Genomic DNA, 27,525 nt, shown 5'->3' with positions numbered 1-27,525 from the left:
TATACGCGAACAATAGTTTCATGGTCATGCACCCTTTGTGAAGCCATTGTTCGCGTATAGTGTAGTACACCGTATACCTCTATGGGGAAGGTGCCTAAGGCACCTATTCCATAGAGCTATACCCTATACTATACTATACGCGAACAATAGTTTCATGGTCATGCACCCTTTGTGAAGCCATTGTTCGCGTATAGTGTAGTATACCGTATACCTCTATGGGGAAGGTGCCTTAGGTAGAAGGACCAGATGATTCACCCCATTAGAAAAAAGGGTACTTGAAATCTGTACGATATAATAATTGGCGTTTATTGCCGTTACAGTCTCGGATGTGCATATGGATACCTTCTGCATATTTGAGACACTAGTAGAGATTTTCGTTCTTTGGTGATGATCAGCGTGCGAATACCCTGGAATCCTGCACATCTTTATACCATACCACAATATTCCTTTCAATAAGAAACATGGAAACGCCGACTTATCGTCATCATTTATTTGGTGCAAAATTGAACATTACAATAGGTGACGATTGACGTCGATGAAAATAAGCAAAAAGCAATATTTAATAGCTGCAAGAAGGTTCAAAGCAAAGACAACTGGCTTGAGTATATGAGAAATATAGGGATATAGAAATATGGTCAATGAGTGAGTGATAAACATTTAGCTTGGCTGACCCAGTGTATTTTTCGTTAGCTTTATTGGGTTTTACCCATTTTAACGAAATGGTCAAAAAGTGTACCTGAAATCCTTAATTCTCGTGCTTACATCGCACGGTCATCTCTACTGAGTAAAAAGCATCTTTTGGCTCGTTGTACCTCAACTTTCAGATCAAGATTTAGTTGCTGGTTTATATCACTTAACACACCATATTCCGCCAACCAGCTGTACTCTGTAACAGTTGCAGGTTAATTCCTACTGACACACTAGGTAGTGGACGGGGATCTGTACACACCGGGAGTAAATTTCTGGATATATTTTAGCTACTTGGCAGAGCAGTGACCCTATGTGAAGCATCTTAGTATTACTCATTAGAGGGAAGCACAGGGTGTGGTATTGATGGCGGGGTTTATTTGCGATCTGGGGCATCATTCCATATCCCACTCAAACTCACATCCTCCTCGTACCTTTGATTTGCTATAACAGCAGGCATGACCACAGATTCTCTCAGTCATGTCAGTCTTTTAGTTCATATATGAGCTGCAGCACACTCTCAGTCTGGAGACCACTTAGTCCCAAAATGCGCAGGTGCCAGGACGTCAATTTTATGGCCCTGCATTTCGCATTGTGGCTTCGATCCAGTCTCGGTACTTTCTCACGTCTGTGTATCTTCCGTAGGGGACGCCCTCGTCCAGCTGAGCGCAGCCAAATCCGTTAGAAACAATGCCTGAAAGAGATCAATGGAACGTTCCTTATTTCAAATACGTGACAGCCTGACTCTTAGTTTCGTTTGGTCAAATGATCTGTAAAGATTCAATGCCCAGATCGTACAATATCTCGGACAAATGTCGTACTTTTGGACTAAAGGAGAACTAGGGTGAACTGGTAAAAGATTATGGAGAACTTGAACCAGATAACTTGTCCTTGTTTGATTCAACGTGTGCCTAAAATGTTCTAGGACAGTCCCATCTGGTCGTGAGCCTGGGTTAAATGACGCCACGTGGCAATATTTGTATTCTGTAACATCTCGACATCTTGAGGCAACGTACTCACTCGCGACAATGAAAGCTGGCGAACCCCGGCAGTGGTGCGGCTGCGGGTTGTCTCCGACTACCGAAATTGCATCACACAGAAACCATCATGCAGACTTCGTGTGAATTGCCGAGAAGTGTTCGTGTCTCCGCGGCGTAAGAAATAAAAAAATAGATCTAGAAAGATCTAGATTCTACATCGCGTGACAAGCACATGTTGAACCTCAACAGGCCTTTGCAGCTCACTTCTTCCTGAAACCCCGAGTAACTGTGACCTACCTATTTGGTTCCAACGTGGCTTGTTGTTTTCGGACCCCAACTCAATCATCAGCGGACCACCGCTGTCTCCTCTGCAAGAGTCAATCACAGCAATATCGCTGCCTATAAAAGAGATTAAAAGTGGAGGAATTACATACATTGAAATGTTTGATTCGCAAGGCCTCGGGTCCGTACTTTTCCTCGTGTTCGATGTAATAAATTCTCGTTCTTTGACCATAAGCCGTCGTTCTCGATTGATGTATCTCGAAGTATGGTATTAGCCGTGGTGAAGTCATTTTGTTAGTGTCGCCAACATACAAGTAAATAGGCGTATATTTCTTTAAGACTTGCGAACTGCTAGTCTGGGCCATGAAGCCATGATATGTAATGATGGCGATGACGGATGAGAATATACATGATACTAGTACAAGCTACCGCATTTATTAGTTTGGTTATGCACCAGTTTCTTCAAGCAACTCAAGAAAGGCGGTAGTATAAGGGTCGGTAGGGGTTCGGGTTGGGGGTTGACGGTTGATGTTGGGTAAGAGTAAAGATGCCTTGCAAAATTACCTGCACATATTACTTTCTCAGCTGGATATTTGTTGTAACACCGGTTTATATTCTCAGCCTGGGTGACCACAGGGAGCCTGACTTGTCTCAGTTCCTCTGATGACTTTAGTCTACCTAACTCTTCATCCGTCAAGCTCTCGTTCCCAACTTTTCCCCAGCCGGCAACCACCGCATTCTTATCCTGGATATCTGCAAAAGAAGACAAAGGGCAAATGGTGGTCAGATTCTAACTGTCTATGGACACCAAGGTTTCAAATCATGATTTTCATCAATTTGGTTGTAAAACCCTCCTATACCAATTAGGTCGTGAAAATATAACTACCCTACTACTCCCGGTTCGTTCAATTGGAGGTAGGCCTAGTGCAAAACAAATCGCAACATCGTCGAAACGTCGTGCGTATCATTGGCCAGAATTTCATTGGGAATTGGCACAACACAAGTGACGATGATACGTGCAGTGTGGCGATGATATGTCTCATGACGCTGGGGGCCAGGATGACCCCTGTTGAAATGAAAAGACGTAACGAGTAACCCTTATATATAAGTGTTAAGTTATGTTGCAGGGAGAGAGACTGCAGTGTTTTAAAATTATAATTTCCATTCAGTGCACTTTGGTCTGATGAGGACAAAATCACAACGCAAATGCTTAAATTGGGTCACTTTATCCTGATTGTGTAAGCAATTATTCGGCACTCGGCATTTATTTACCTGGTAGAACCATCACACGAAACACCATCAACTTACCTTTATCGAGGGTGTCTTTAGGTATCAGGCAGATTGGTCGGACGCTCTGGGAAAATTTTATTTTTTCTGCGAGACGCAGCAATGCAATGTCATTCGCCCAGTTGTCGTCTAGCTTTTTATGCTCTTCATTGACAATCCATCCTCCATGAATATGCATAGATCGCACCCTGACATCATGCACGAATTTTGGATCGTTCTCGTGCAACTGCGTCATGTTGTTTGCACCTATAATTAGAAACCTTTTTGTATTCACACCACCACACCATAACTGGAGATGTCTATGAACATGTAGTCGTCTATGTAACATGTACTGACGTTATTCTTACGCTTCAATTTGTTTTTATATTGTGTGAGATTTATCTGTTTACTAGTATATTTACCTATTTTGACCATCACCCTGCGCGGATTATCGTAGGTGTCCCCTTGAAAGCAATGTGCTGCAGTCAGAATCCATTCATCATCCAGTACCGTCCCACCACAAACTTGCTTGTGCTAGAAAGAAAAATCTCAGTACAATCACAGGCAAAAATGTCCATGCATGGACCGTTGATGGGTCCATGGATGGATCTGTGATGATTATTGTAAGCCGCGTTTTACACGCATACCCCATCATAGATTCTATGATGGCTCATGGTAGATCCACTGATGGCCGGTGGACTAACCGTTGATGTGAGTTCCGTCCTGGCCCACTGACGTAGGGTCCCATATAAATGAACGTTTGCAGCAAAGTACAAACCCAATTGAGTAACAATCTTCAGAATTATGGAAAATATGCATAGTTCACAAATTCTAATATAAATGAATTCCATCCATGGATCAATGATGGGCCCGTGACAGTAAAAAGAATTCCAGTCTAGGCATTAACCACCTACTTGTTTCACGCCCGCGTCATTTGCCTTACTCTCTCTCACTGCAACCATCCATGGCCAGGCCCGAGGTTTGGCGAGTTTCCCTCCAATAATGTTACCAATAGTGATGCCCGTCTTACCAGCGATACCACATTCACTGTAGTCTAAATTTAAAAAAATGGTAAAACTGGGGGCACTTTCGCAGGCAGGGGGGAAACGGAAGATTATTTGATGAGCCCCACCGACCCGAATTTTCCTCAAAGTAATTTACGAGGGCTGTCGCTGTTGAAGTCTCCGCAGATACATTTTGCGTGTGAGAAGAGTGCTACTACAAGGTGTTGACGAAGCTGGGGGCGTTTAAAGGAGGAGCTCAAGAGTGGGGGCTCAATCGATAGGTGACCCCTAAGGCTATGGCTTATATTCCGCTTTCACCATTAGTATCTGTTGTGTCTAAGCAGTTTGACTATTACCGAACACTTTGATTAAGCCTGAAGTGCTGCTTTCTTACTGAACGCGTTTCGGGTTGTAGTGATTTACATTTCTCCTCGTCGCTTAAACCCACGCCCGTACGGATATGCACTACTATAGATCCATGCACTTGATTGGGACCAACGTTTACGAAAATGTCGCGTCGCGTCACGTTACAGTAATGTAAAATGCATGGTGACGTGACGACCGCCTTCACTACGTCATGTAAACGTTGTTCCCAATCAAGTGCATGCATTATAGATCCATGCACTTGATTGGGACCAACGTTTACGAAAATGTCGCGTCGCGTCACGTTACAGTAATGTAAAATGCATGGTGACGTGACGACCGCCTTCACTACGTCATGTAAACGTTGTTCCTAATCAAGTGCATTAGTTCACAGAAGGAAATTCTCAAATATTGATGGTATCCATACGGTTATTCTGATCTTTATACCATTGTGTAGAGACTATTTGTTTTTTACTCACCGATACTTCCGTTAAGCAGCTTCTGTACCAAAAAGTCGAAAGTTGCATAGGTTTGCAGATGAAAGTAATGTGGATCTGTCAGATCGACATTCATATCTTTCTCGGACGACAAATCGATGAGAACTTGTGTGTTCACCTTGGCCTCTGCTGCCTCTTTTTCATTCCCTATCTTTACTGCGAAGATTTCGACTTTAAACGGCTCCCCACGGAGTTGCTGGGCTGTTTTTATAGGACTTCCTCCCCGGTTGTATTTCCCTAAAACATACCATATCAAGTTCATGCAAGTATATACGTGCAAGTCTAAACTTTTTATTGTCCGATTTAGAATGTCTTTGTCTAATCTAATTACCGCCATTACCGACACCTAGAACCAATGTGCGAAATTTAAACTTCCTCATAGCATATTTTCATTAATTGAGCGAATAAATGAATATATCATAAATATATATCATGATCATGAACACTCCTTATCACCGTTGATTCCTGAACACAGTCACAGCACGTAAACCAGGTATAATTTCTAATCAAGTTCAGCATTTTCGTTCATTGGCAAGACACCAGATCGCTCGATAAAAGGTGGCTTGTCGACGCCTATCATGTGATTTGGACAAGTTTCGCTTGCTCGAACAGTTCTGCTTTTTATTCATACTAACCATCTGACAAAATGAATAAGTACTGTTTTGCATTTTCTCTGATTCGAAGATTTAAGGGCAGCATGTTCTCTTTGAATTGTGCCAGTGCTCCTGTGATGTTTGTATCGCCACCTGAAGTAAAAATGAGGTGAGGTAATACTTGATATTGAACGGTAATGAACCATAGTCAGTTAATTTGTCGGGTGATTTAGAAGTCGTTTGCATAGCAATCCAGAGAGGATACGAAAGCCTCGCCTCTTTCTATCAGTGATACTTAAATAAAATTCCGTTCTGCATACTGCTGGCCTACTTCCTAAAGATGTGCAGATTTACTATTCAATTTGTGTGCTCTGTATCCTGTGTTTGCTCCTTAAATGACGCTTTTTTACTGATCACTCTGTATAATCAGAATCTTTCAATAAATTGAATTGGTATGATGCAATGTATGTTACTTACTTTTGTACTGAAGCCGGGATAGCAGAGCTTTTACCAACTCCACAGTTTTTGGTGGATTGGCATTAAACCCATTATTTTCCTGAAAGTCCTTGACAGGGTTCGCAGCAAATGATGCGACTGCAATTCGCGCTCCATCATCTCTTCTTGATACACCGATCTAAAGGAAAGGGCAGTAGCATTATTCACGATCAACTCGTTATTTTGTAGATTGATTAACGTGCACTAAATAAAGGGCAACTCCTTAAAAAGCCAGTGACAGAAAATGGCAATTTGTGTTGAATGAGTGCTGTTGCTTGCATCTTTCGATACCGGCCTCCATTTCAACTGACGTTTTTATCCATGCGACTGATCTAGTATTATGCACCGTAACAATTTTAATCAGGACTATTTTCCCTTTCGGATCGGCTCACAAATTAACCACATTTGCACGGTGCCATGCGCTTCTGAAATTCACGTAAAGATAACCATCGGGAATTGTATTTGGGTCACGTAAAGTTGTCAGAGGAATCTCAACAGGTAAAGCGGTCTTTTATACACAGCGTATCTAATGCAGTCTCTCTCTCTGTATATACCTTCTCTACGAAAAGCTTGACGAAATTGATGGCATCATTAAACTCCTGTTGTGTAATGCTGCCAGAGGAATCGATTAAAAAAGTGATGTCCATTCCATCTGGCGCGTTCAGATCGATCCGCCTCCCTCTCGTATCCAGGTACTCATCTGTTTTGTTCATCTCGTCGAACAACAGACCGAAGTTCCCCGCCAGTTGTTCGGGGTCGTCGAAACTGTACAATCCTGTAGATGAAGTAATAAGAGTTGAAAAACAACTGAACAGAAAGGAGGACAATTTGTCAACTCGCTTTTTGTTTTAACTATCTTCTGCGTCGATGAAGACCGTCACTTTTTTCAGGAATACGTGAAATATGCCTTACTGTACGGTTAGTGAAGCAGCCACTTGGTGCGGTGGACGTGGCGAGGGTGCGTTGTTCCAACCACTCCATGTATGCATTAGTTACAATGGGAGACCTCTCGGACTACCCATGGCTGTTCTAAACGTTTGCGTTAACATTCTCTCAGCAAGTGAATAAGTAATTGTTAAAACAAATATAAGCAATGTGGTGACGTCCTACACTTTTGGGACCTAGCAGGAATGTAAACCAAGAGTTAGGAAATGATACGTCAATGACGTTTTGAGAAGAGAGGCGGCTCAACGGATCACTGACCACATCAACACCATCGATGAGACAGAGTGCGTCAAGTTCTATTTCGAGGAGGCAGAAAATAGAAGTACCACTCCTGGATCTTATGGCCAGAGTAACAAAGTAAGTTCTACAGAAAGATAACACATACAAACCAGGATCTAAACTTCTCATCCTGGCGTGTTCTAATACTTAAACTCTCAGTAATAAGAAATATGTTGGATCGTAAAGCAACATCGTTTCAAGCTAACATGATCGAAAGACTGAGGGGGACGCATCAAAAACAAGGCGGCTTTGGCTCATGGTAGGGTCGAGATAGAATGCGAGAAGGAGCAAGAAGACACACTCGAAACCCTTAGCCGAGCAGCAGGACTCCACCGGTGATGACATTAGCTTGAATCAATGGAAGTGTTGTGGACGGGACGCAAAATCAGAGACTTGATCTACCGTGTGGAAGAAAGACGAGCATAGTGCTGGTTAGTTGAATGTGTTGGGTCGTCCGATGATGGCATGACTGTGGGGCATGATGATGATGATGATCACCATTGATGATTGTAAAAGCCGTCCATGACTAATGTTCAACGTACCTTCGCACCTCGGCAGCCCAGGTGGTTCCCATTGGCCTTTATCATTACATGTAAGATTTGTTGGTCCCCGGGCTATGAACAGGTTGTGACATTTGTAAATGACCGAATCACCTCTGTTGTAACTATCGCCAAATTTCCTTGCTGCGTATGGTAGCACGGGAATGGGACAGTGTGAAAGATCTGAAAACATGTACATTTGTCGTGAAAATAACATTCATCTTTAGAATTGGCGTATTCCTCCTGCCGGTTAGCCAGGAAACAAAAGAGCACTTTGCTTTGAATAGGGACTTCATCACAAATCTGTGATATGCACCTGGTACCCATTTGCTGAAATGCTACACCGATGTACTATAGGTTCTTTCACTAACACGTGAAATTTGGCAATAGCTTGGCTGTCCTGATGCATCTTCCATTAGCCTGATTGTTGTTTTCCCATGTTTCGAAATGAAAAAAAAGTCATATGGCCATCTTCTTGTACTAGCAATTAATTACCTTGGGCGCGCGTGGGCTGGCATGTCGCATCTTTCCCTGACCACCGGCCATTCCTCATACATTTCCGTGTTTGAGAACCATCTAACTCGAAGTGACGGTTACAACTGATCTTGATCACTGCCCCTATTCCATTCTTGTTAGTGCGGTTCATGAATTGTACGATTCCTCTTTCTGGTCTCGCGGGTCGGGCGCATCTTATCTCTGTAAACCATAATTGAATTTTTTAATTGAAAGACAAACTGCCTAGTAAAAAACTACACCCAGTATATAATCCTCTGACTCCTGTAATGGAAAAAGCAGATATCACCTACAGAGGCAGGGGCCACTGTCCGATACTGTAGGGATAACCTAGGAGTTGGAAAGAGTTGCCCTGACTGAAAGACATCAGTGTGTCACTGAGACACAATCGTGAACTTCATTGCTCTCATCGTTTGCTGCACCAGACACTCCAGTCCAATCTGACCAACACTGCACAAATGCACGTACCCCTGGCGATTATATCCCAATATTGTAGTGCTGATGTGCATTTGATATTTCATTTAGTCTATCTCATGGGCGTGTCCAGCACTGCACGCAAAAAGCCTAAAAAATACTCGAGAAATTTGTTTTACTTCAAATCGCTCGTTTTTGGTGATACGTATTCTTATTTTTCCAAGTTTTTTTTTACTAAGTGCTTTGGACTTCACATGATATACTTTGTTCTACGGAAGCAGTACTTTTGTGTCAATCATCGAAACACGGAGTGCCAGAATCTTTCGAAATAAGTTATAGTTGTTCATCATAATGAAGTTGAAGACCATTGGATTACTTACCTCTGCACGAGGGTGGGTCCAAATTCCAGCCATCTTTGTCATTAGCCCTATCCATACTGCACTTAATTGATTGATGTCCGAGTGCAAGGTAACCTGGGTCGCAGGTTATGGTTATGGCCTCTCCATGCTTGATTTGAGGTTGCTCAGTATTCCATTTACCGTTTTGTACAGTTGGAATGGGGCATGTAAATGCTGAAATCCAGCAATGGTCATTTTGAGAAACTGCAGAATACAGTTACATTTGTGTTTTTCTTTGCGGGGGGGGGGGGGGGGGGGGGGGGCTTCCGTCCATCAGGATGGGGTCGTCCCATTCGACGGAACGTTAAAGGTTTGGGCTTTTAGCCAGAATGGCCTGGGATCGAAGTCGGCGCGCGCGGCACCTGTGGTTATTTTAGCTTGACACAATCGTCATTAGACCACTGAAGTGATTAAGGTACCAAATACTATTATCGTACACAATCTCGTATCAGCAGTAGGTACAATCCAGCAGCATTAGCAAGAAGGTCCAGGTGATGGTTTTGGGCAACTAATATCCAAAGTTATTGAAATTGATCTGGTGTGTATAATCATAAGGGATAAACATGTTTCTCATTACATGATATTGAAGATGTCACATGAGTCACCTATCAACGACTGATTTGTGGGCCTCTAGGCCTATACCTGTAACCTCCTCGTAATCTGCTAATAAAACTTGGCTTACCATTGCAGGTTGGTGTGGGACCACTCCAATTCGGACCCATACAATTAAGTCTTCTGTGGAGGATATCAAAGGTAATCTCGATCTGTGTGTCTTCTCCGCCATAATCGTAGTTATCTGCAGACTCGGACGCCACTTCGGTCTCAATCTTCCTGAAGAAGTAGCCGGGGCTGCAGGAAAACACCGCTCTCGTCCCAGGTTCAAATTTCGTACTTTCAGTAGGATATCTCGCAAGTGTCCCAACGACGGGGAGGGGTTTTGAACATGCTGGCGAAGCTGCAAGTTAGTATGAAGACCTGATAGACTTTACAAATTACTAATACACTGTGATGCGAAAATTGCAAATTAAAGTTCGCTCGGACTGAAGGTGGTGCCATGGGTACTACATTGTATGCTTCTGCGTTTGGTGGAGTCTATTAATAAAGCACCATTTGGTCGCAAATGAGGAGAAGTGACTTCGGTTTTCGCTCAGGTCTTCCACCCTCATTATTCCTTTCATAGGTTGCAGGCAATATTTCTATTCCTCCCAAGGAGTTGAAGATACCCTCTCCAACACGATGAGTATAATATCGATTACATGATAATATTTCCAACCATCATATCTCCCGTAAACCTTCTACCGATTTTACAAGTTTTACTGTTTTGAATTCACACCTTGCTACAACATGTCTAGGTCCTGCTGTCAGTTCCGTCACTACTAAAGTTTAGGAAGAGAGAGATAAAAAAGAAGGAACGGTCTTGCTTCGAGACGACCACACTATAACTTTTAAACATACGAATCGTTGAAGTACAAATGGTGTACTCACAAGTACAGTTTGGTTCTTGGCTGTTCCAGTTCCCGTTAATGCAAGTGATTGCCTTCCTGCCTATGAGGTGATAGCCTCTGTTACAACTGTACGTGATTGTATTGTTGTTAGCACAGCACGATCCACTACGGGTCCCGTGGGCGATGTCTTTCAGATCACGGTTGCAGTCTACTCTGGCTAAAAGTCGAGGACGGAAACATTGAGAAAGTGCATATATTTTGAAGAATATTTTGACAAAAGTGGTTTATCTGTTAAAGACAAACCCGATCTGCTGTTTGACAATAAGCCTTTAGGCTAAATGAGAGTCTTGATGTTTATATGCCATCTAGGCCTGGCTTTTCGAAGGAACTGTTCCTCAAAACACTTCAGTATACCATGCAGTGCCTTCCCTAGAAATGAGAGTGCAATGAACAGTGTAGCCCCTATGTGCGTCGAACCTACGACCTATCGGTATGGAGTCTGAAAACCCTTCCGCAGAAAACCCTTCCGTGAATGACATTCGATGTAATCAGAGTGATGAACAGGCTCGAAAACATGGGTTATTATTACTGTGATTGCCAGGACTCAGATATGCTGTCAATGGACGATATTCACGCAACCTACCCAAACATCGGAATCCTGGCATGTTCATGCGCCGGGTCCAACGCCCAGCCCATTGAAGATCATTGCCGCAGTGCACTACGATCTGTTGTGGAACCGAGTTATTTCTCGGGCCTGCAAAGAAGTGTCCTGGGTTGCACTGAAAGGCTGCTCTTGCTCGGGTCACACTGTATCGGTCGCCTGGGCCGCGGCCAGTCAGTATCCAGGTACCCCCTGCCTTCGGTGGTAGAGTGGGGCACGTGACTTTCGCTGAAGGTCAAGTGGTGAATTAGATTGGTTATGCTGTACATCGTTTAAAAAGGAGTATATCTTTGACAAGGTGATCTTGCAAAGATGCTTAAGTATCGTTTAATTTGTACCTCCCGATGCAATACATGTCTGAGGACCCTTATGACCGGCCTAGGCTTAGAACTGCATCCATCTGTGACTCAATAGCGGTTCGGAAGAAAGGCGCGAGACACATGCATATTGACCTATATGCAAGATGGACTAACCAGTGTAAGCTGGGCGGCATTTTTACACATAACTTGAAATCGCATGTCTTCTTTTCGACCTATCACAGCTTGACTTTTGTTCGTGTACATAATGTACAGCTGCTTTACATTCTTATTATGACAGTATAGCGATGTTGCGGAGACTTCTTACCCTGACATTGAGGATACGCCTCCCATACCCCGCCAGGCAAGCATCTGATAGCTCTCATTGTGTCATCTGTGCCGCTGATCTTGTAATGCGTGTTACAGAAAATCCTTGAAATGCTTCCTTCGCGGATTGGTCCGGGGAGTGAAGACACGTGTCCATTTTGCGGTGGAAGTGGTTGGGAACAATAGGCTTCAATGGGAAGAAATGCGAAGTGATGAGAGGGAGGTATGATGATAACCGTGAAGGAATTAGAGGCTCGTGTAATATCGGTATTTCTTAGTCCTTTCATGATTGCTGTGCCTCAACGATATACATTTGTAGTCAGTTTAAAACGGCCTCGTTTTCTTATTCATGAGGGGTAGGAGGGAAACACCCGGGAAGTAGTTTCGTGTCAACTATCGCAGTCAACATTAGGCAACCTTAAAACCTTAACCTCAGTCAACCTTAGGCTCACCATAGGCTGAAATATCCCTCATGTCGTAGTGGACAAACAAGAGGTTTTTGTTCTCGGTGAGCTTCAGGGAAAATCATCGCTGAACTCGCAAATATGCTTACTAGTATTTCCAGCTACGGTCGTGGGGAAGCTGATCCATTAGTTCAAAGATTTACAAAAATGTCACTAAATGGTGCCAAAAACAATCTTGATGAAACCGGGTCCTTTGGACAACATTGGCTTACCTTGAATAGTGGTTACTGTTAATGCTAAAATAGCTGTGACGACAAGTAACATGTCGCCCAATGCTTTGTCTAACGACACTGAAAGAAAGATATAATTGAGATCAAACTTAAGGCTTGGTCAGTGAAGCATAGTCGATGACCCGTGGCGGAGGATGCAAGTTACGAACAGGGGTAAAAGCCTGGTGAGGAAACAATGCTTCAATCAAAGTAAAATTATGAAGCCTGTGTAGCAGCCAAATCCGCACTTCCTGGAAAATATATCCTTTCCTATTGTATGGTGACGGATTGAGGTATGGTTCTACAAGGATCAGTAATTCAGAGATTAAACTAAAAGGCATATCGAATACGTCGTCGAAGGGACAGTCCATTCTCTAAAAAAGTGCAACTTTGCTTTGGGAAACGGTAACGGGTAAGGATAACCCGAGCCTCAGCGGCATGTTGTTATTGAATAGGCCTACCAATTGCGTGTATACTTACTCGTTGTAACTGTGCTTTCTTTTCTGTCTCACTGAGTCATTTCACTTCGTTTCGTCTGGTGATGTCGAGTACGTCCTTCCAAAGAGAACAATATAATGTCTCTGTGATTGTCAACAGGACATCCGGTATCTTAATCATCGGTCTGGCGTAATTATCGCCAAATTAATGACCTGATTAGCTTATTGGGAAACTCAGCTTTATCAGTGAAGAAATAGGCCCGGCCATGACGTTTTCCTGTTGTTTGACTTGATAGTGCACCTACAGTTATCATGAATAAGGTCATTCCAGCTGCGAGCTGGCGGTCAGACCTTGGTGTTTGCCTGTAGTTGAGTTGTAATGGTGTGGGTTGTCATTCTGCGAGCTGAGCCTTTCGAACTCTTCTTCGAACGGTTGATCACCAGGCTGCATCCTAAAAACGATTGTGCCACTGCCGGGACCAATGTGAACGCAAAGATTTGTTGATCAAGCTGCCTACACTGGGCCTCCAACCCACTTTAGGAAGAGCTTATGATACAAAGTTTCATAATAGAGTCCCATCGATCAGGAGGAAGTTGTGCTAAAGAATGGCAAATGTACTTTTTAGGTACTCGCCGTAACTTTTTTCAAGGTAGATCGATGACAATGTAGCGTAGAACAAGTATTCTTTTTGCGTGGCCTTTTATTTATTTCTGCAGAGGTCAGACCGATAAATTTCCAAGTAGTCCTGTGTTTAATATTCATATGTTTGAAAGGAGGTCATACAGTCTTGGAACAGGAAGAGGTAACCGACTAATGACGGGAAAGATAATAAAAAAATGCCAAATACTTTTCTCTCGTTTGTCCAATCAGCTGAGAGCCTTGTTGGGGTTTCCCCGAAACATATCATAGCAGATATATTAAATGACCAGCGTGAATAACGTGGTTATGTTGTCTGAGTTAAGAATATTAAAAGATGCATATAAATCATCTTTATTCGTGGTTATTCACAGCCCATTAAGGCCTTGTCATCTTGTATATCATAATCTGCAACCTGACAAATATCCACAGTGCGAGGCAATGGAAAATGTCACGCTTTTCAATACTTGCATATACGGAGTGTGATATTTTTCACCGCACTTCTCAACTGAAATGAGATTCTTGGGTAATCAGCAAATGTCATATTGTAGATGAATTCAGATCTGCCCACTTCTCTTGAATATTTTACTCTCTGATCTGCCTTATCGGCGCATAGTAAATTTTAACTGTAGAAATTGCACGAAGTGGCCGCCCCACGAAATAAGAAAGTTCAAGCCTTGTCAGTTGTGTACAATTAGCTGTTATGTCTATGACCGTGTAGTTCTATGACCTCTTTACCAGAGATTAACAGCGCAGAGTAATAGAATCCTCTCCCCCTGTATTCCAGCTTCATTTGAATGGATTTTGCCTGATCATGTCTTGATGCAAATATAGCCCTTTTTATTTCATGTGGCGGCCACCTAATGCAATTTCTACAGTATGTCATTGACACTTCCAAATATACTGGAAAATGTTACAAAATGTTTTGGAAACAGTTTGCCGTTTTTCTCCGAATATCGAAAAGGAATTGTGCATCCAAGAACATACAAGATCTCTTGGTAAATGCCAGTCCCTGTGGTCGATTAACTTTGTGGAATGTTTTTGAGGCAGTATCTCTGCACAGTTGCATCACTCTGCGTACGCATCCTTGCAATGGAAGGCCCATTGTCCGAGTTGCTGCCACTTCTGCCCTGTATTCCTTGAACAAGTATCTCGTCCTCTTTCAGATACATCACTGCATACAACTTAGGTAAAAATAAAGACATTTGTATAAGATAGGCATGTATTATCATCGCCAGGGTCAAATAGATTGTTTTGAATCGTTCATTGTTAGCTGTGTAGTATGTTGGAAGCAGCGCCATCCACAGAATCAACGTCGTGTAAACACTGAAGCTGATGAAACGGGTCTCGTTGAAGTTTGCAGGAATTCCTCTGCTTTTGAAGGCATAGATGGCACAGGCTATCAACAGGATGAGGTTATAGCTAAGGGGGACGAGGATGATCAAAGTCGAAGCGTGGCAGCCCAGTTCCACCATCTTGATTGTCGCCACTGGCATGAGTTTCTGAGGGAATGGCTTGTCGACCAGGGCAATGGTCACGCAGATTAGAATCTGAAATGGGACATCATTTCATAAATCCCGACAACTGAATCGTTATGATAAATCCTGTGAAGCAGGCAATGTACTACATGTAGTAGTACTCTTACTCTCCCAGTAATGAACCATGTGGACACCGGCACGACATAATTGGAACGCTCACAAGAAGACATTCTTGTGGTCTAGACTTATTTCATCATATGATCTCAACCCGATCTGATCGAGGCATGACCCCATCGTGTGGTTACAAGTACTTGCTCCCGCAAGTGTGGCAAATCAGGGCTTGTAATGGGTGATCGGTACAGAAATTCGAGTATTGCTCATTAGCTCTTCGAATACTGAACATTATGATCAACGTCTGTGTTGCCTGCGCAATCATGGAACCTGAATCATCGTGTTCTTATCTCAAAGAAGGAAGACCAGTCTTTTGTGAAACCTGTGTTTGTCATGTCAAAATTGGTCACCACTCACCTGTACTAGTATTAAAAGAAGACACAAGACAACCTGACTCTGCGAGCTGATCATAGGGGGCGCTTTCGTAGTCTTCTTTCCTGAGGCAAAGATGGCGAAGATTCTCCTCGCTTTCACCAGTAATGGAGCGTAAGAAGAGGCGAAGCTCACATTGAAGCCGAAGAAGTTTGCATAGCACGAGATATCATCGGGACGACTGAGGAATGAAAAGACCATGAGCAGGGACCAGAAGATTGCCCACAGGATCATGTACATGAGTTCAATACTGGCCGCCTTGATCAACTTGGAGTCTCTGTACTTAGTGAAAAGAACGAATATGACTAGAGTCAGCACTAGCCCTACTGCAGTCAGTGCCATTACTACGATGCTCTCGACATCACCCCATTCTAACACCACGGGTTCTATCTCTATACACGTTGTGACGGTCTCTTGGTCGGGCCAGTACAATTCTGTACAAGGGACACATTTACTGCGGTTGTCCACTGTGAATTCATTTTCCCTGCATGGTCTACACTCCCAACAGCATTGGACATCCCGCTGTATCTTCTGATGCCCTGGAAGGCAGGGCTTGCTGCATAGTGACTCCGGTATCGGGGTCTCATTCAAATTCATAGGCCAGCGTATCTCTGTACTAGTCAATTGCAACCTTTCCGTTTTAATGTCATATATTGCTACGAGCTCTGCTTTAACCTTTCCACCAGTCCTCTGAATGTTTAAGATATCGTAACGACCCATCAGGTCTCCGTGTTCATTGAATTCTATCTGACCTGTGTGGCCCTTATACGAGATATTCCGAAGTTTATACATCAAATCTGACCCTGTCATACAACTTCTGATATCCCGTCCCATAGCCCGTGGACATTTATCCTTTATCACATTCTCAATACCACTGGCCATCACGTTTACTGAGTCGATCACAACAGCTACTAGAGGATCGGAGGAAAAGCTATCCGTATCATTGAAAACTAAATCAGGATGGCAGATATTTGGTGCATCGTAAGACAAGGAACAGTTGAAGACTTGCTCCCAGAAGTCGCGCAGTATGAATGTTTTGTTAGCCGCAGCTGTGTTAAAGGACTTGAAGTAGTCATTGAAGTCGGGAACTGGTTTTCCAGAAATGGCTACCCCCATCATCCCTTCTGGTAAGATGTCCATATATTTGGGCGTTGAGGTTAGCACCGAGATGGAATCAGATGCAATGATAATGAACTCATCCTGCAGATTCCTCCTCCGTAAAGCTTGTATGAAGGTCATTGTCGGTTTGCTGTACAGAAACAAGACAATGACCTTGGCCTTTTCGTGGTCAACGATTTTATCAACGATTTGATTCCATTGTGATGTTGTTGTGGCGTGGTCCACCATCTCATTAATCCCAAAACAGGCGCCTATCTCCCCCAACGCTCTATCTAGGTTCTTGATGGCAGCTCGTCCATAAAACCCATCTTCGTATATCGCAGATATGTACTTCCAACCGAATTTCTCAAACAGGCTTTTCATTGCTACGACTTGGAACCAATCAGGTGGTACTGTCCGCAGGAAATACGGGTACTTATCACGTGATGAGAACTCATCACTAGTGACGTAATTGCTGATCTGGGGGATGTTAAATAATCCAAGGACTGATGTGGTTAGCCTGGCAATGAGACTGCTCTGCGGGCCGATGCTGCCTACGATTGGGAAGTAGTCAAACCCACCGAGGCAGCTCTGGTTTTGTTTACTAGCCGGACACGATTTCGTCCATCGTTTGTCTGGAACTGTGTAGAGGCTGCGAGCCAAAGATGTTGTGCCCTTCTTACAGCAGTCTAGAAACACGTAACCCAATTTCTCTCTGGGGAGAATGTCATGTCGTTTGTTGATTTCATCAACAGCGTATTTGAACGCCAACGCCCGATAGGTTCCCGAGATATCCACCTGTGACCCACAGGCATTTCTTTCGTCATACCTGTGCAAGTCAAAGAGCCCACTTATGATGACGTCTCCTTCTTCAAACTCCACACCCCCTGAGATATCAGGGTAGTACCCAGACACATCAGGTATGCGACTCGAACTGAATCCGAACCAGTTGAACGCAAAAACTAGAAACGTAATGACTTCCATGCCAAAAAGTGAACAAGTTCGTTTATCGTAGGATTTACTCCGGGCAATTTGAATGGCAGCGTAGTAGTCAATGTGACTACGCCATCTTGCAATAACAAGACGAATTCAGTTCGGTATAGCCCAATAACTTGTCCTTTATTAAACTTCCATCGTTATGAATCCTGATTGGTTGAAAAAGGATCCATCAATAGCCAGTAGTAAATCAAGGTAACACAACATGATTTGAAATATCCAAGCATATTGTATCAACACTGAATATTCCCAATGTTTGTGTACCGTTCATGCTAAACCTTGTTTGTTTGTGGTCTGGAAGGACTTGTACAACTGCTGCGTTTTAGAATCATACTAGACTACTCTATATCCACTGTCGTGACGAGAAATTCGTCAAGGCTTTGTTGGCGTACTCCTTTTAACATCCATTTACTCCTCCTTTCATACTGTGGACACGAATATTTCGTCCATGAATCTGTTCTGCGTTGAACATCGATTGCCCATCATTGGACCCTATGTTTCGTTAATCCTGTTGAATACGCCCAATCCGTTCGCTCTTCATCCGTTGACTACATGTACGTTGTCATTTCGTTTCCGAGATGCCATCAGGAGAAAAAGCCTGAAGTGAGAAAAAAAGGAAATGAAGGAATAATGGAGAGCATCATCATCTTTCACACAAGAAAGTTACACCTGTTGACTTCACGTGGGATGGGCCTATTTCTGTCACTTCTAAGTCATCGGGTGACGACTGTACGTCGGTGGGGTCCCAAAAAGAACTAAACATGAAAACAAAGAAGAAAATGATGTACAAATCAAAGAACGGAGAGCATTATATGTTTCCACAGTAGATAGCTCCATCTTTTGACTTCACGTGGGCTATGTCCCTAACTCTGTCACTTCCACGGAGGTCTTTGGGTGTCGACTCTACGTCCAAGTAGAGTAGATATAGAATGAACTAAACCTAAAGCAAGGTGATGTATGTAAATAAATATAATGAAAGCATTATTCTCCACGGTGGACTCCACATTTTAACCTCACATAGGATGTTTGTAACTCGGTACAGGTCTTTGGGTGACGACTCGACCTCTAGGGATTCCAGTAAAGAACTAATCTGTAGGAAGATAATAGATAAAGAAATCAATATATGGAGTGCATTATCTGGCACGTGTGACGCTTGGCTCCACATGTTGACTTCACATGGGGTGTGTCTGGCTGTAGAGGTTACTCCAGGGTTTCATGTGATGCCTTCTTGATTTTATAGGCCTGGTTGAGAAAAGCCTAAACAAGACAAGTACGAGTATTAGTGAAAAGAAGAAGGATATAGTTCGCGGTGACAATTGTACACCCAAAAATGAATGGATCAGAAACGGCGAAACAATTAAAATCCTTTCTTGATTAACTTGTTATTTGCTTTATAAACTACATGTGTACCCCTTTATCTTTAGTGTTTTTCTTTCTTACTGATAATGGGCAGGAAGAGAAGAGGAACTGGGATGCATTAATTGGTTTTCAGAAATCACCTGCCTTTAATATCACAATCCAACATCATAATCAAAATTTATAAGAAGGTATCACCTGCTAAACCTTCGTACTTTTGATGTATTACGGTAATGGGTATATACCTTAAGATAAGCCGTAAGTTGCCTCTGGCAAAGACAATTTTCAAATGATATTTAAAGATGGTGGGATAGCGGCGCAATGATTCAAAGGAGAAATGCTACCATTCCGGCTAATAACACCTCTCGTCTTGATTACATTACTTATTCTTGATGATATTATTAAGAGAGACCAGTCAGTATTCGTGAGAGCCTTCAGAAAACATTCACTTTATGAGCAATCGTAGCCATCTCAACAGGACCTGATTTAGGTCAACAGTAACCGTCACAAGAGCCATTCTCTTTGCCATTCAGCGACTTTATCGACTGGATATCGTGAGAGGGGGCAGTTGAATCCATTTCTAGCACACCGGTATCAGTTTAATTGCAGCTTTCTTTTTATACTCCCCTTACCCCCGGCCCCTCTGATCCTATACCACTGACATTTAAAAAAACTTACCAAAAAAAAACTTTAAAAAAAACCTTAATAACAAAATACAGATACTAAAATGTTTCCTGTGCTTAACTCTTTAATTGAGGTTCGTTGAGGAGCCTTGGTCCTCATCAGTTCCTCTATGTTTTGTGGTAAAGATGTTTTGTAGCCAAGCATTGATCATTTGTAAAGGAACACCAAGGTAAAGACTCTCTGACAAGTTTCCCCTCAACGAGGACAGCGTTGGCTTTTCAAGGTGGGGTAGAACTGGCAAGCTCTTCTCATTATGGTTGGTTCTTCCGTACACCAATGACTACTTAGATCGTGGAACGTAAACCTTTCCATTATACATGACATGACTTATAAATCTAATGAATACATCTGCCATAGTGTTGTCTTGTCACTCTTGTACCGGTCCACAATCAACCATTGATACTAACGGTGATGTCTTCTCACCATTTACGGCCTGTCTCATGATGATGGGTCAGTCAATCACAGTCAGGTCGCATAACCATCAACCAAGAGAGAGTGTGGATATCTTTGGCTGTTTGTGTAAATCAACCAACCTGTAGATTGGAGTCTTGGCGGTCATATCGGGCATGCGTTAGAAAAAAGTCCTAGACCCACAGACACTAGCTAGAATGTTGTATTCTGTTTACAAAGAGTTCCATAAAGCGCAATTGCTGGTGAGTTGCCAAGCCATTGTTAATTACCACATTAAGCGATTTTTATATCAGGATGTCGTCGTGGTCAATTTTCCAGAAATTCAAGTGACCATGCGAGGCACCCCAAAGGTGCGATATTTATATGTGATGCCTGATTGTTTGAAGTAAGCCATTTTCTCAAGTAGCTGAAAGAGTACTGAAGAAATCTCCGTTACTCAATATTGTGTTGGCAAAATATGAGCATGTGTTTCTGAATGCTTAGATAATCCATATTTGATGAAAGGCAAATTAGCTATTTGTTCAGCGCAGTTATGGCATATTTTGCAAGTGGCTGAGATCATCACTAGGTGTTGCTTATTCTGGAGGGAAAGTGGTTGGTAAACAATAAATCAGAATCCATTTTTCATCAAAATCTCAGTTCGATGGCTCCGCAATACTAAGAAGCAGTAGTGGAGACGCTACTAACAATCATGTACCACATGCTACTGTATTGATTAGTACGGATAGGTATATATGACTCTCGGCAGTGGTTTTGAAGCGGTCTTTGACATGGCTTGTGTATTTCAGAGGGCTTAACTCTTATGCTCTAGTCTTGTGTTTTGTTTACGTTCGCTAAATTTTGCAAAAATCCTCTCTCTTTAAAGTCATGTTTTGTCATTTATGGAAGCGCTTTATATATGACCTCATCATATCAATATACGAGGAAACGAGGAAATAAGTCTGCCGGATTTCCCTGCCATTTAAAGAAAATAATATGAAAATAATTAATCGATTTCGGATGTTCTGCAGTTTCAAAGTCGAAAACTAAAAGGATTTGAAATTGAACTAAGGTGTTTCCATGGCAATGAAAGCCCCGAACATGAGCTTAACTTGTCTTGTTCTTAATCTGCAACTTAGAATCACGGTTTGAGAAGAAATTCAGTTGTTTTATTCAATGCTTTAGTTTCAAGCAAATGACATTGATTTTCGTCTACGATTAGAGCAAGATGCCCAATAATAGCATGTACTGAGTCCCTTGCTTCGTGCGGTTGTGATCTGATTTGAAGTTAGTAACATGATATATTTGTCAATTATGGGTAATGTAATGCTTGACCCAAACCATAATACCAAATTCTAATTTTCGTCCGACCTGTCACCTTCAGTCAGTCTGGCATGGATGGACCTGCAAGCCGGCAGTGCCGTCATTGCGTTACATAAGCTGAGTGACGCTCAGCCTGAGTGGCCACTCTGAGGCTCGTTAGAGACGGTAAAAGCAATTGGTTTGATTGCAGCATTGTTGGCCTTTATGTATACAATATGTCATTTATGGCGGCAGAAATGTTTCATGTTGATGTATAGTATTATTGGTGCAAAATACTAAAATCAATTCAATTCCCTAAGAAATGTTGTCCATGAGAGCGAAGACAACGTTCTGCCACAAGCCTTCGCCCACAAAGGCAAGAAACATCCGTCCTTTGTTATCGAGTAAGACAAGTTTAGCGATAAATCGGTTGATCTTGGTCCTGATTGGCTTTGTTTGACTTCAACGGGCGACTACTTCTTATAGTAGTCTCGAGAAGCTTGATAATTGGGGAAAATAGGTTTTTGATGTGAGATGTCTGCTGTCAACAAGAAGTATTGCCCAGGTAGAGCGTGTCACGATATCTCAGAGTTTGCCTCAATTCAGGCATTACAATTGAACAAATAGTGTACGGCATCAGGTTAAGAACACTGTACCTTTGGTAAGGCATCGATGCATCTTTAATTAAGACACGAGGAATTTCATTACCAAACGAAATCCATCCAATAATGTGTATGGCACGAATTGAATTAGGCATACATGTACATTCTTTTCTAATAAAAAATAGATGGAAAGCCTAAGCTTTTGATTGAAATTGCTATTACGTGCACGTAATGTGCCCAGATCATATAGAAATGGGAAATGCCTTAGTCTGGGCCAAGATGGAAGCTAACATTAAGCTAATTAAGCAGGTATCTCAGTATCATAAATTAGCGTTCTCAATGGAGCAAATAGCACGTCTATTGAATATGAGAGATGTTTGTTCCAATGTTCGTCAATATGAATATTGCTATAAGTTAGCGTCTCGGCCTCCTAATGTCAGCGAAATAAGGAAAGACCAACTCTATGCTGAACACAAGTTTCATTCTCAGTATCAAAGCGGTTACTTATAAAGAGTAGTGTTGTAGATCATTTTCTTTACATTAGACCTATCTCGTCATCATCCTGGCACCAGTAGCTTTCGATATACTCCGCCTCTCGATATTTCGCCAGAGAAAAATTGAATAAGGTTGACGTCCAACTAACGTTATTCATGTACTGGAATCAGTCATTTGCCTACATAAGATGTTAATTTCAGTCGAAGGCTAGATAAACCAAATGTTCAAGCGAAAGTCAATTACATTTAATGATAAAAGGAAAAAATATATAATCTAGGATGTTTGCTGCTGACTCACTTCATTATCTAGAACTAATTGTATCCTAACACTTGATAAACTTGTTAAGACGTTCGAACACTTGAGACAATAGCAATCAAGCATGCAGGAATGAAATATGTTGTTAGACCGGAAGTTACCATCGAAAATATGACGCAATTAGGCTCATAATTTTTGATTTTCTGCTGTCTTTTCCCCGGATATTCCGGTTGCTGAGTCGACCAGCTTGGCGGAAGTCACGCGCAAAGTGGGGAAACAAGCAGTCTGGCCGGTCTTGAAAACAAAAATGAGATGGAAAAGTCACTAATTGACTTAATGAATAATGAGACTGTTTCTGAATTTTATCAACCCGGACGGATGTGTCTTAAAAATAGACTCATCTGACTGGACCTCATTATATTGAAATACCCCAGTCGTCCGTAAAGTGCATGCTCCATGCCAATAGAGGACATTAAAGTCTTGTAACATTCGAATGGTCTACTCTCGGTGATGAAAGGCCAATGCAAGCACAGATTGAATGTCATGAAATACTTCTCGTCTCGGTCGTATGCAAGGAGAATCCATGATGAATGCTACATCATATCTTTTTTATCATTAAGAGTTTGGGCCCGTTCGCCATCGATTTTGGTACAATATTGAGCGATCTGTAATGTATAGTAGGACGAAGCCGAAGGCCTCTCTCACACTCATATACCACCCGTACTGGTGCCTAGATTTGTCATGGATAGAACAGAAGTATCACATCCTCTATAACTTCCATGTCATTATTTTATTGCTGCATTGTTCATACGCCAGTTGGCAACTTTATTCACTGATTGCATTTCACGCATCAAAGGTGAAACCATTAGTTCGATATGCCTGTTGAATAGTTTTTACAATAAGCTGTGCAGATTTAGCGTTGGGTAATTGCACTGTGTGTCTGTGCCGGTCTCAGTTGCAAGCGTCTAGCATTAGTGCTACCGATTAACCGGCCAATCTGTGAAGATGAGCTCATGTCTTTCGTGTTGCCGAAAGTTCAAAACAGGTACCTCACACGAACATCACCAAGGATGGTATAGTGGCACCTTGATGCCCGCGGAGGAGAACTGATATCAACTGTAATGTGAAATGTAAATGATCGGAAAAACTTAGCGTACACATTCGTCGACTGTAGTTATCGCAAGAATGAAGACGAGCGAGGTAAATAGCGTGTGAATGTTGTGAAAGGTGGCAGGGAATACCTTGAAAGCATACTAACTTATGTTTACATCTTCACAGACTTGCGAAAGTAATTATTATTGTTATTATTATTAGAAACATTTTATAGCGCTTAACGTTGTTAAAACTTCTAAGCGCTTTACAATTTATAATAAAACAACAAAACATTAATACATGATAGAATAAAAGGCATTACTAAAGAAAACGTGCAAGTGGGATTTTAAAAAAAAAAGAAAAAAAAAGGAAAAAAAGAAAAAAGATTACCACCTTGTGAGAAGATTCTCTATTTGACCTTAACGTCCTCACTGGTTCTCTTTGCATTGTTTCTGTCATTGGTCCCCTGTTTCTAGAATGAGCTGGCCTTTGCTGGTTTAAAAAATGGAATCGCTCTGAGATGCACAATCAAATAACTGATTTGAAAAGAGACATGAATCGGCCAATCATGCTAATGCTATCACTAACCTAATCCCAGTTGCAAGAAATCACAAGCCAAATCAAAGTCTGGGATTCTTTGAACTTGTAAACCTTTAAACAATCAATTAACTTTTTGCTGAGGCCTTCGTTAGTTTGACGCGGTCTTACTGTAACAGTACACCTGGACTCAATAATGGGACAAAATTGAGTAGTCCACCCCCCTACACATTAATTGATTTTGGTTGAAGAGAAAATTGTTATTTACCATTCGGATGAATAACTTGAATTATCGTTATACAGCTGGTTCAATTACGCTTATAATCGATTGAAATATTATCATAAATCATATGTATGGTCAATGACACTATGCATCATGCACTATCACGAAGAATCACAGGTTGGAAATCATTTCGTTTGACCATAAACTCTGTCCGAACGCTCCAACGGATAGTAACTGAAGCAAGCAACATGTTGACGATATGAAGGTAGCGTTTGGCAAGGTCGTGTTTGGCAGGGAACGATATTGGACGAGATGCTGTGAATCTCTCACTCGTAAAGAATCATAAAGCTATAATCAACTATGATTTATAGTGCATTATCTAGCTCGAATGGTTGATTCAACAATCATGACAGGAAGCCGCTGAACATTGGAATCAGGAAACCTCTTCCAAGGGCTGGCTTTCGCTCGTGGTAGTTTTCCATAAGTGACTGATTTGCATCTTACATTTTAGCAAAGGCCTTGTTGGTTATCCCACGAATGCAGCGAGTCTTCCGTCTTAACAATAGATCAACGGCATTGAAAAGGCATGCGGGCTTACCAGAGCTGTGCACATCAATACTAACGTCTCTCCGCCTTATACGAAAATCGCTGGTAGATTGGGATGTAGGACGCCAGTGCCGCTATCATCCATAGAGGAACTTTTAAACTACAAGTAGTTGGACTGGCGGGGGGGGGGTGACTTCTCCCGCTAGCAAACGTGAAATTTGGTGGTGCAGAGAAGACTAAGCTTTTTCATTGGCATCAAAAAGAAGAAGAAAAGGGAGCACCATCGTATTGTACCATGTGGACAACCACTGTCCTGATTGGATTGGCTTTATAGCCATCCAATCGTTTAGTTGTTTCTGTTTGGCATAAAAGAGCCCTAGCAACAGTAGCTTTTCTCGACATGCGCTTCAAACTGTGCAAAGAATATTTCAATCACGAGAACCTGTAACCACTCAATAGTCTTTAGCTGCCCAATACGAAGACCACCTCACCAGTCTGATATGCACTAAGGACTGACATGATCTGTGATCGAGAGCGTCCCACGCGTTCTTTAATTAGGTATAGACTTAATTTGTCGAAGGACATCGAGGGAAACTAATTTGGTTGCTTCCTTGGCTGCGACCGTGGAATTCAGATTGGATTGCTCTGGGTGTCAACATCGTAGATATGTTGTTGTCAGGTCTAGCTGCTAGTCTAGAATGAAGGGGCATTCCGATCTCACAGCGCCTGTTGCGTCAAAATACTCATGATGAAATGATGCACCTTAACTTATTGGGTTGGTTCCCAGATGTTAAAGTCCTTTGAGGTAAGTTCAGGACGTGACTGTGACCTGCAGCTGCGGTAATAAGAAACAAACTGCAGTCGCAAGCATGTCTTCACCATCTTTATTTGGCAACTTCGACATGCCACGAGTCTGTGGAACTGTCGGAACTGGAACCATCCATGTACTTAAACATACATATTTTGTAGCTTCCTCCTCCAGCAACTTTAAACTGTATTGAAACCACTGCATAAGAATATGCCTTCCGCGATCGGCCGTCAGTTTATCAACAATACTAAAATGAACATTTTGCTTGAACTTTCTTAGTTGGGCTGATCAACCAGGCATCTTAAGTTACATTGACAGAGTCAGGGGTAATTAACGGATTAACATGCCAGTAACTGGCTCTTGTGGTTTCTTTACCGACTGTACGCACGTTACAGGTGGAGAGAGTTGTTGTTCACAAGTGTTTGATAAAGTAAACAAACATAACAAATACTGTTGGAGAGCTGCCTCGATGGTGTGATGAGTTGACTTAGATTTTGCATTTGAAGGAAAATGTTATTCTGGTAATGGACTGTGAATTTCACACACTGTTTAGCAGATATTTCCATCACCCTGGAGAAGCAGCGCCTCATGTCTTAGGGTATTCTTGATTTCAAGTTTCGAAACACCATCGCTAACCCACGTAGTTTTTCTTACTACTGGATCAAGCAGTTTATTTGAAAACTATCGCCAGATCTCCTGGCTATCCCAGTCATGAACACAAAAAAACTAAAGATTACTTACCTCCCCAACACCATCAATGAATTCGAGTTGTTACGTTGACTACTTCAGGCAGCTGAATACCTTTGACCTTGCTGAACAGCTGAATTCGAACATTGTCAAGACTGCAACCGAAATTGGCCACATTTTCCACCTCTCATTGCAAGTATTTTTTGTGCTACTTTTTAATCCGTATACGATATCAAAGTTCTGTCATGCTTCCTGGCTTCACCAATTGGTGTCATTTAAGGCCCGGGCTCAACCATCCTCCACGCATGTACGGAACTAGAATTCTTTGATGATATCTTTCCGAATACGCTTTGATATTATGTATGTATGGAGAATGTGGATTAGTTCCCTCATTCAGCACTTGCGCACGCCATCTGCGAGTACAGCTGCACATCTCCAGTTCATCATTCTCTCGTTCATACAGGTTCCGCTTTTATTGACAGATCAGTCGTGTTAGTCATTGAAACGAGCGTGAATAATTCTTCACCACATCAGAGATTTAGTACGCCTTGGTCTGATGTTTGTGCTGTTGTATCGATCATAATACATTTCTACTTTGGTCAATTGTCTCTAGGGCTGCTGCAAATCACTTCTTGTCAACTATCCTATGGTGGCAAATGACACAGTTAAAGCACCCAAGGTGGCCTATGACACAGTTAAAGA

General features: G+C 42.2%; 2 protein-coding genes across 2 annotated transcripts; both read right to left on the bottom strand.

Moving 5' to 3' along the window:
- Positions 1-475: 475 nt before the first annotated feature.
- Positions 476-13,251, bottom strand: LOC135501235 (complement C2-like). Its single transcript, XM_064793229.1, has 19 exons — positions 13,138-13,251; positions 12,661-12,738; positions 11,986-12,171; positions 11,344-11,589; positions 10,741-10,917; positions 9,938-10,210; positions 9,238-9,429; positions 8,426-8,626; positions 7,934-8,113; positions 6,722-6,942; positions 6,150-6,306; positions 5,715-5,825; positions 5,062-5,316; positions 4,130-4,269; positions 3,638-3,749; positions 3,258-3,482; positions 2,514-2,702; positions 1,965-2,066; positions 476-1,381 (listed from the first exon to the last, which is right to left on the bottom strand). Coding segments are annotated over exons 1-19 (3,168 nt in total). The 5' UTR covers positions 13,139-13,251; the 3' UTR covers positions 476-1,259.
- A 526-nt stretch (positions 13,252-13,777) lies between these two features.
- Positions 13,778-27,115, bottom strand: LOC135501559 (metabotropic glutamate receptor 3-like). Its single transcript, XM_064793718.1, has 3 exons — positions 26,878-27,115; positions 15,738-18,444; positions 13,778-15,281 (listed from the first exon to the last, which is right to left on the bottom strand). The coding sequence occupies exons 2-3, from the start codon at positions 17,832-17,834 to the stop codon at positions 14,754-14,756; spliced, it is 2,625 nt and encodes an 874-aa protein (XP_064649788.1). The 5' UTR covers positions 17,835-18,444; positions 26,878-27,115; the 3' UTR covers positions 13,778-14,753.
- Positions 27,116-27,525: the final 410 nt, after the last annotated feature.

The sequence above is a fragment of the Lineus longissimus genome, chromosome 17 (genome assembly GCF_910592395.1).
Source record: "Lineus longissimus chromosome 17, tnLinLong1.2, whole genome shotgun sequence".
Taxonomy (NCBI): domain Eukaryota; kingdom Metazoa; phylum Nemertea; class Pilidiophora; order Heteronemertea; family Lineidae; genus Lineus; species Lineus longissimus.
This window is presented reverse-complemented; position numbering and strand designations above follow the sequence as displayed.

What these genes read in the sequence shown, in the direction of transcription:
- LOC135501235 (XM_064793229.1), bottom strand. An exon ending in ATCCCGGCTTCAGTACAAAA is followed by an intron (nt 5,826 to 6,149) that starts GTAAGTAACATA and finishes TTTTTACTTCAG; the next exon opens with GTGGCGATACAAACATCACA. An exon ending in CAGGGTGATGGTCAAAATAG is followed by an intron (nt 3,483 to 3,637) that starts GTAAATATACTA and finishes TTCTAATTATAG; the next exon opens with GTGCAAACAACATGACGCAG.
- LOC135501559 (XM_064793718.1), bottom strand. Translation starts at nt 17,834, where the DNA reads ATGGAAGTCATTACGTTTCTAGTTTTTGCGTTCAACTGGTTCGGATTC. An exon ending in TTCTTTTAATACTAGTACAG is followed by an intron (nt 15,282 to 15,737) that starts GTGAGTGGTGAC and finishes GTCCCATTTCAG; the next exon opens with ATTCTAATCTGCGTGACCAT.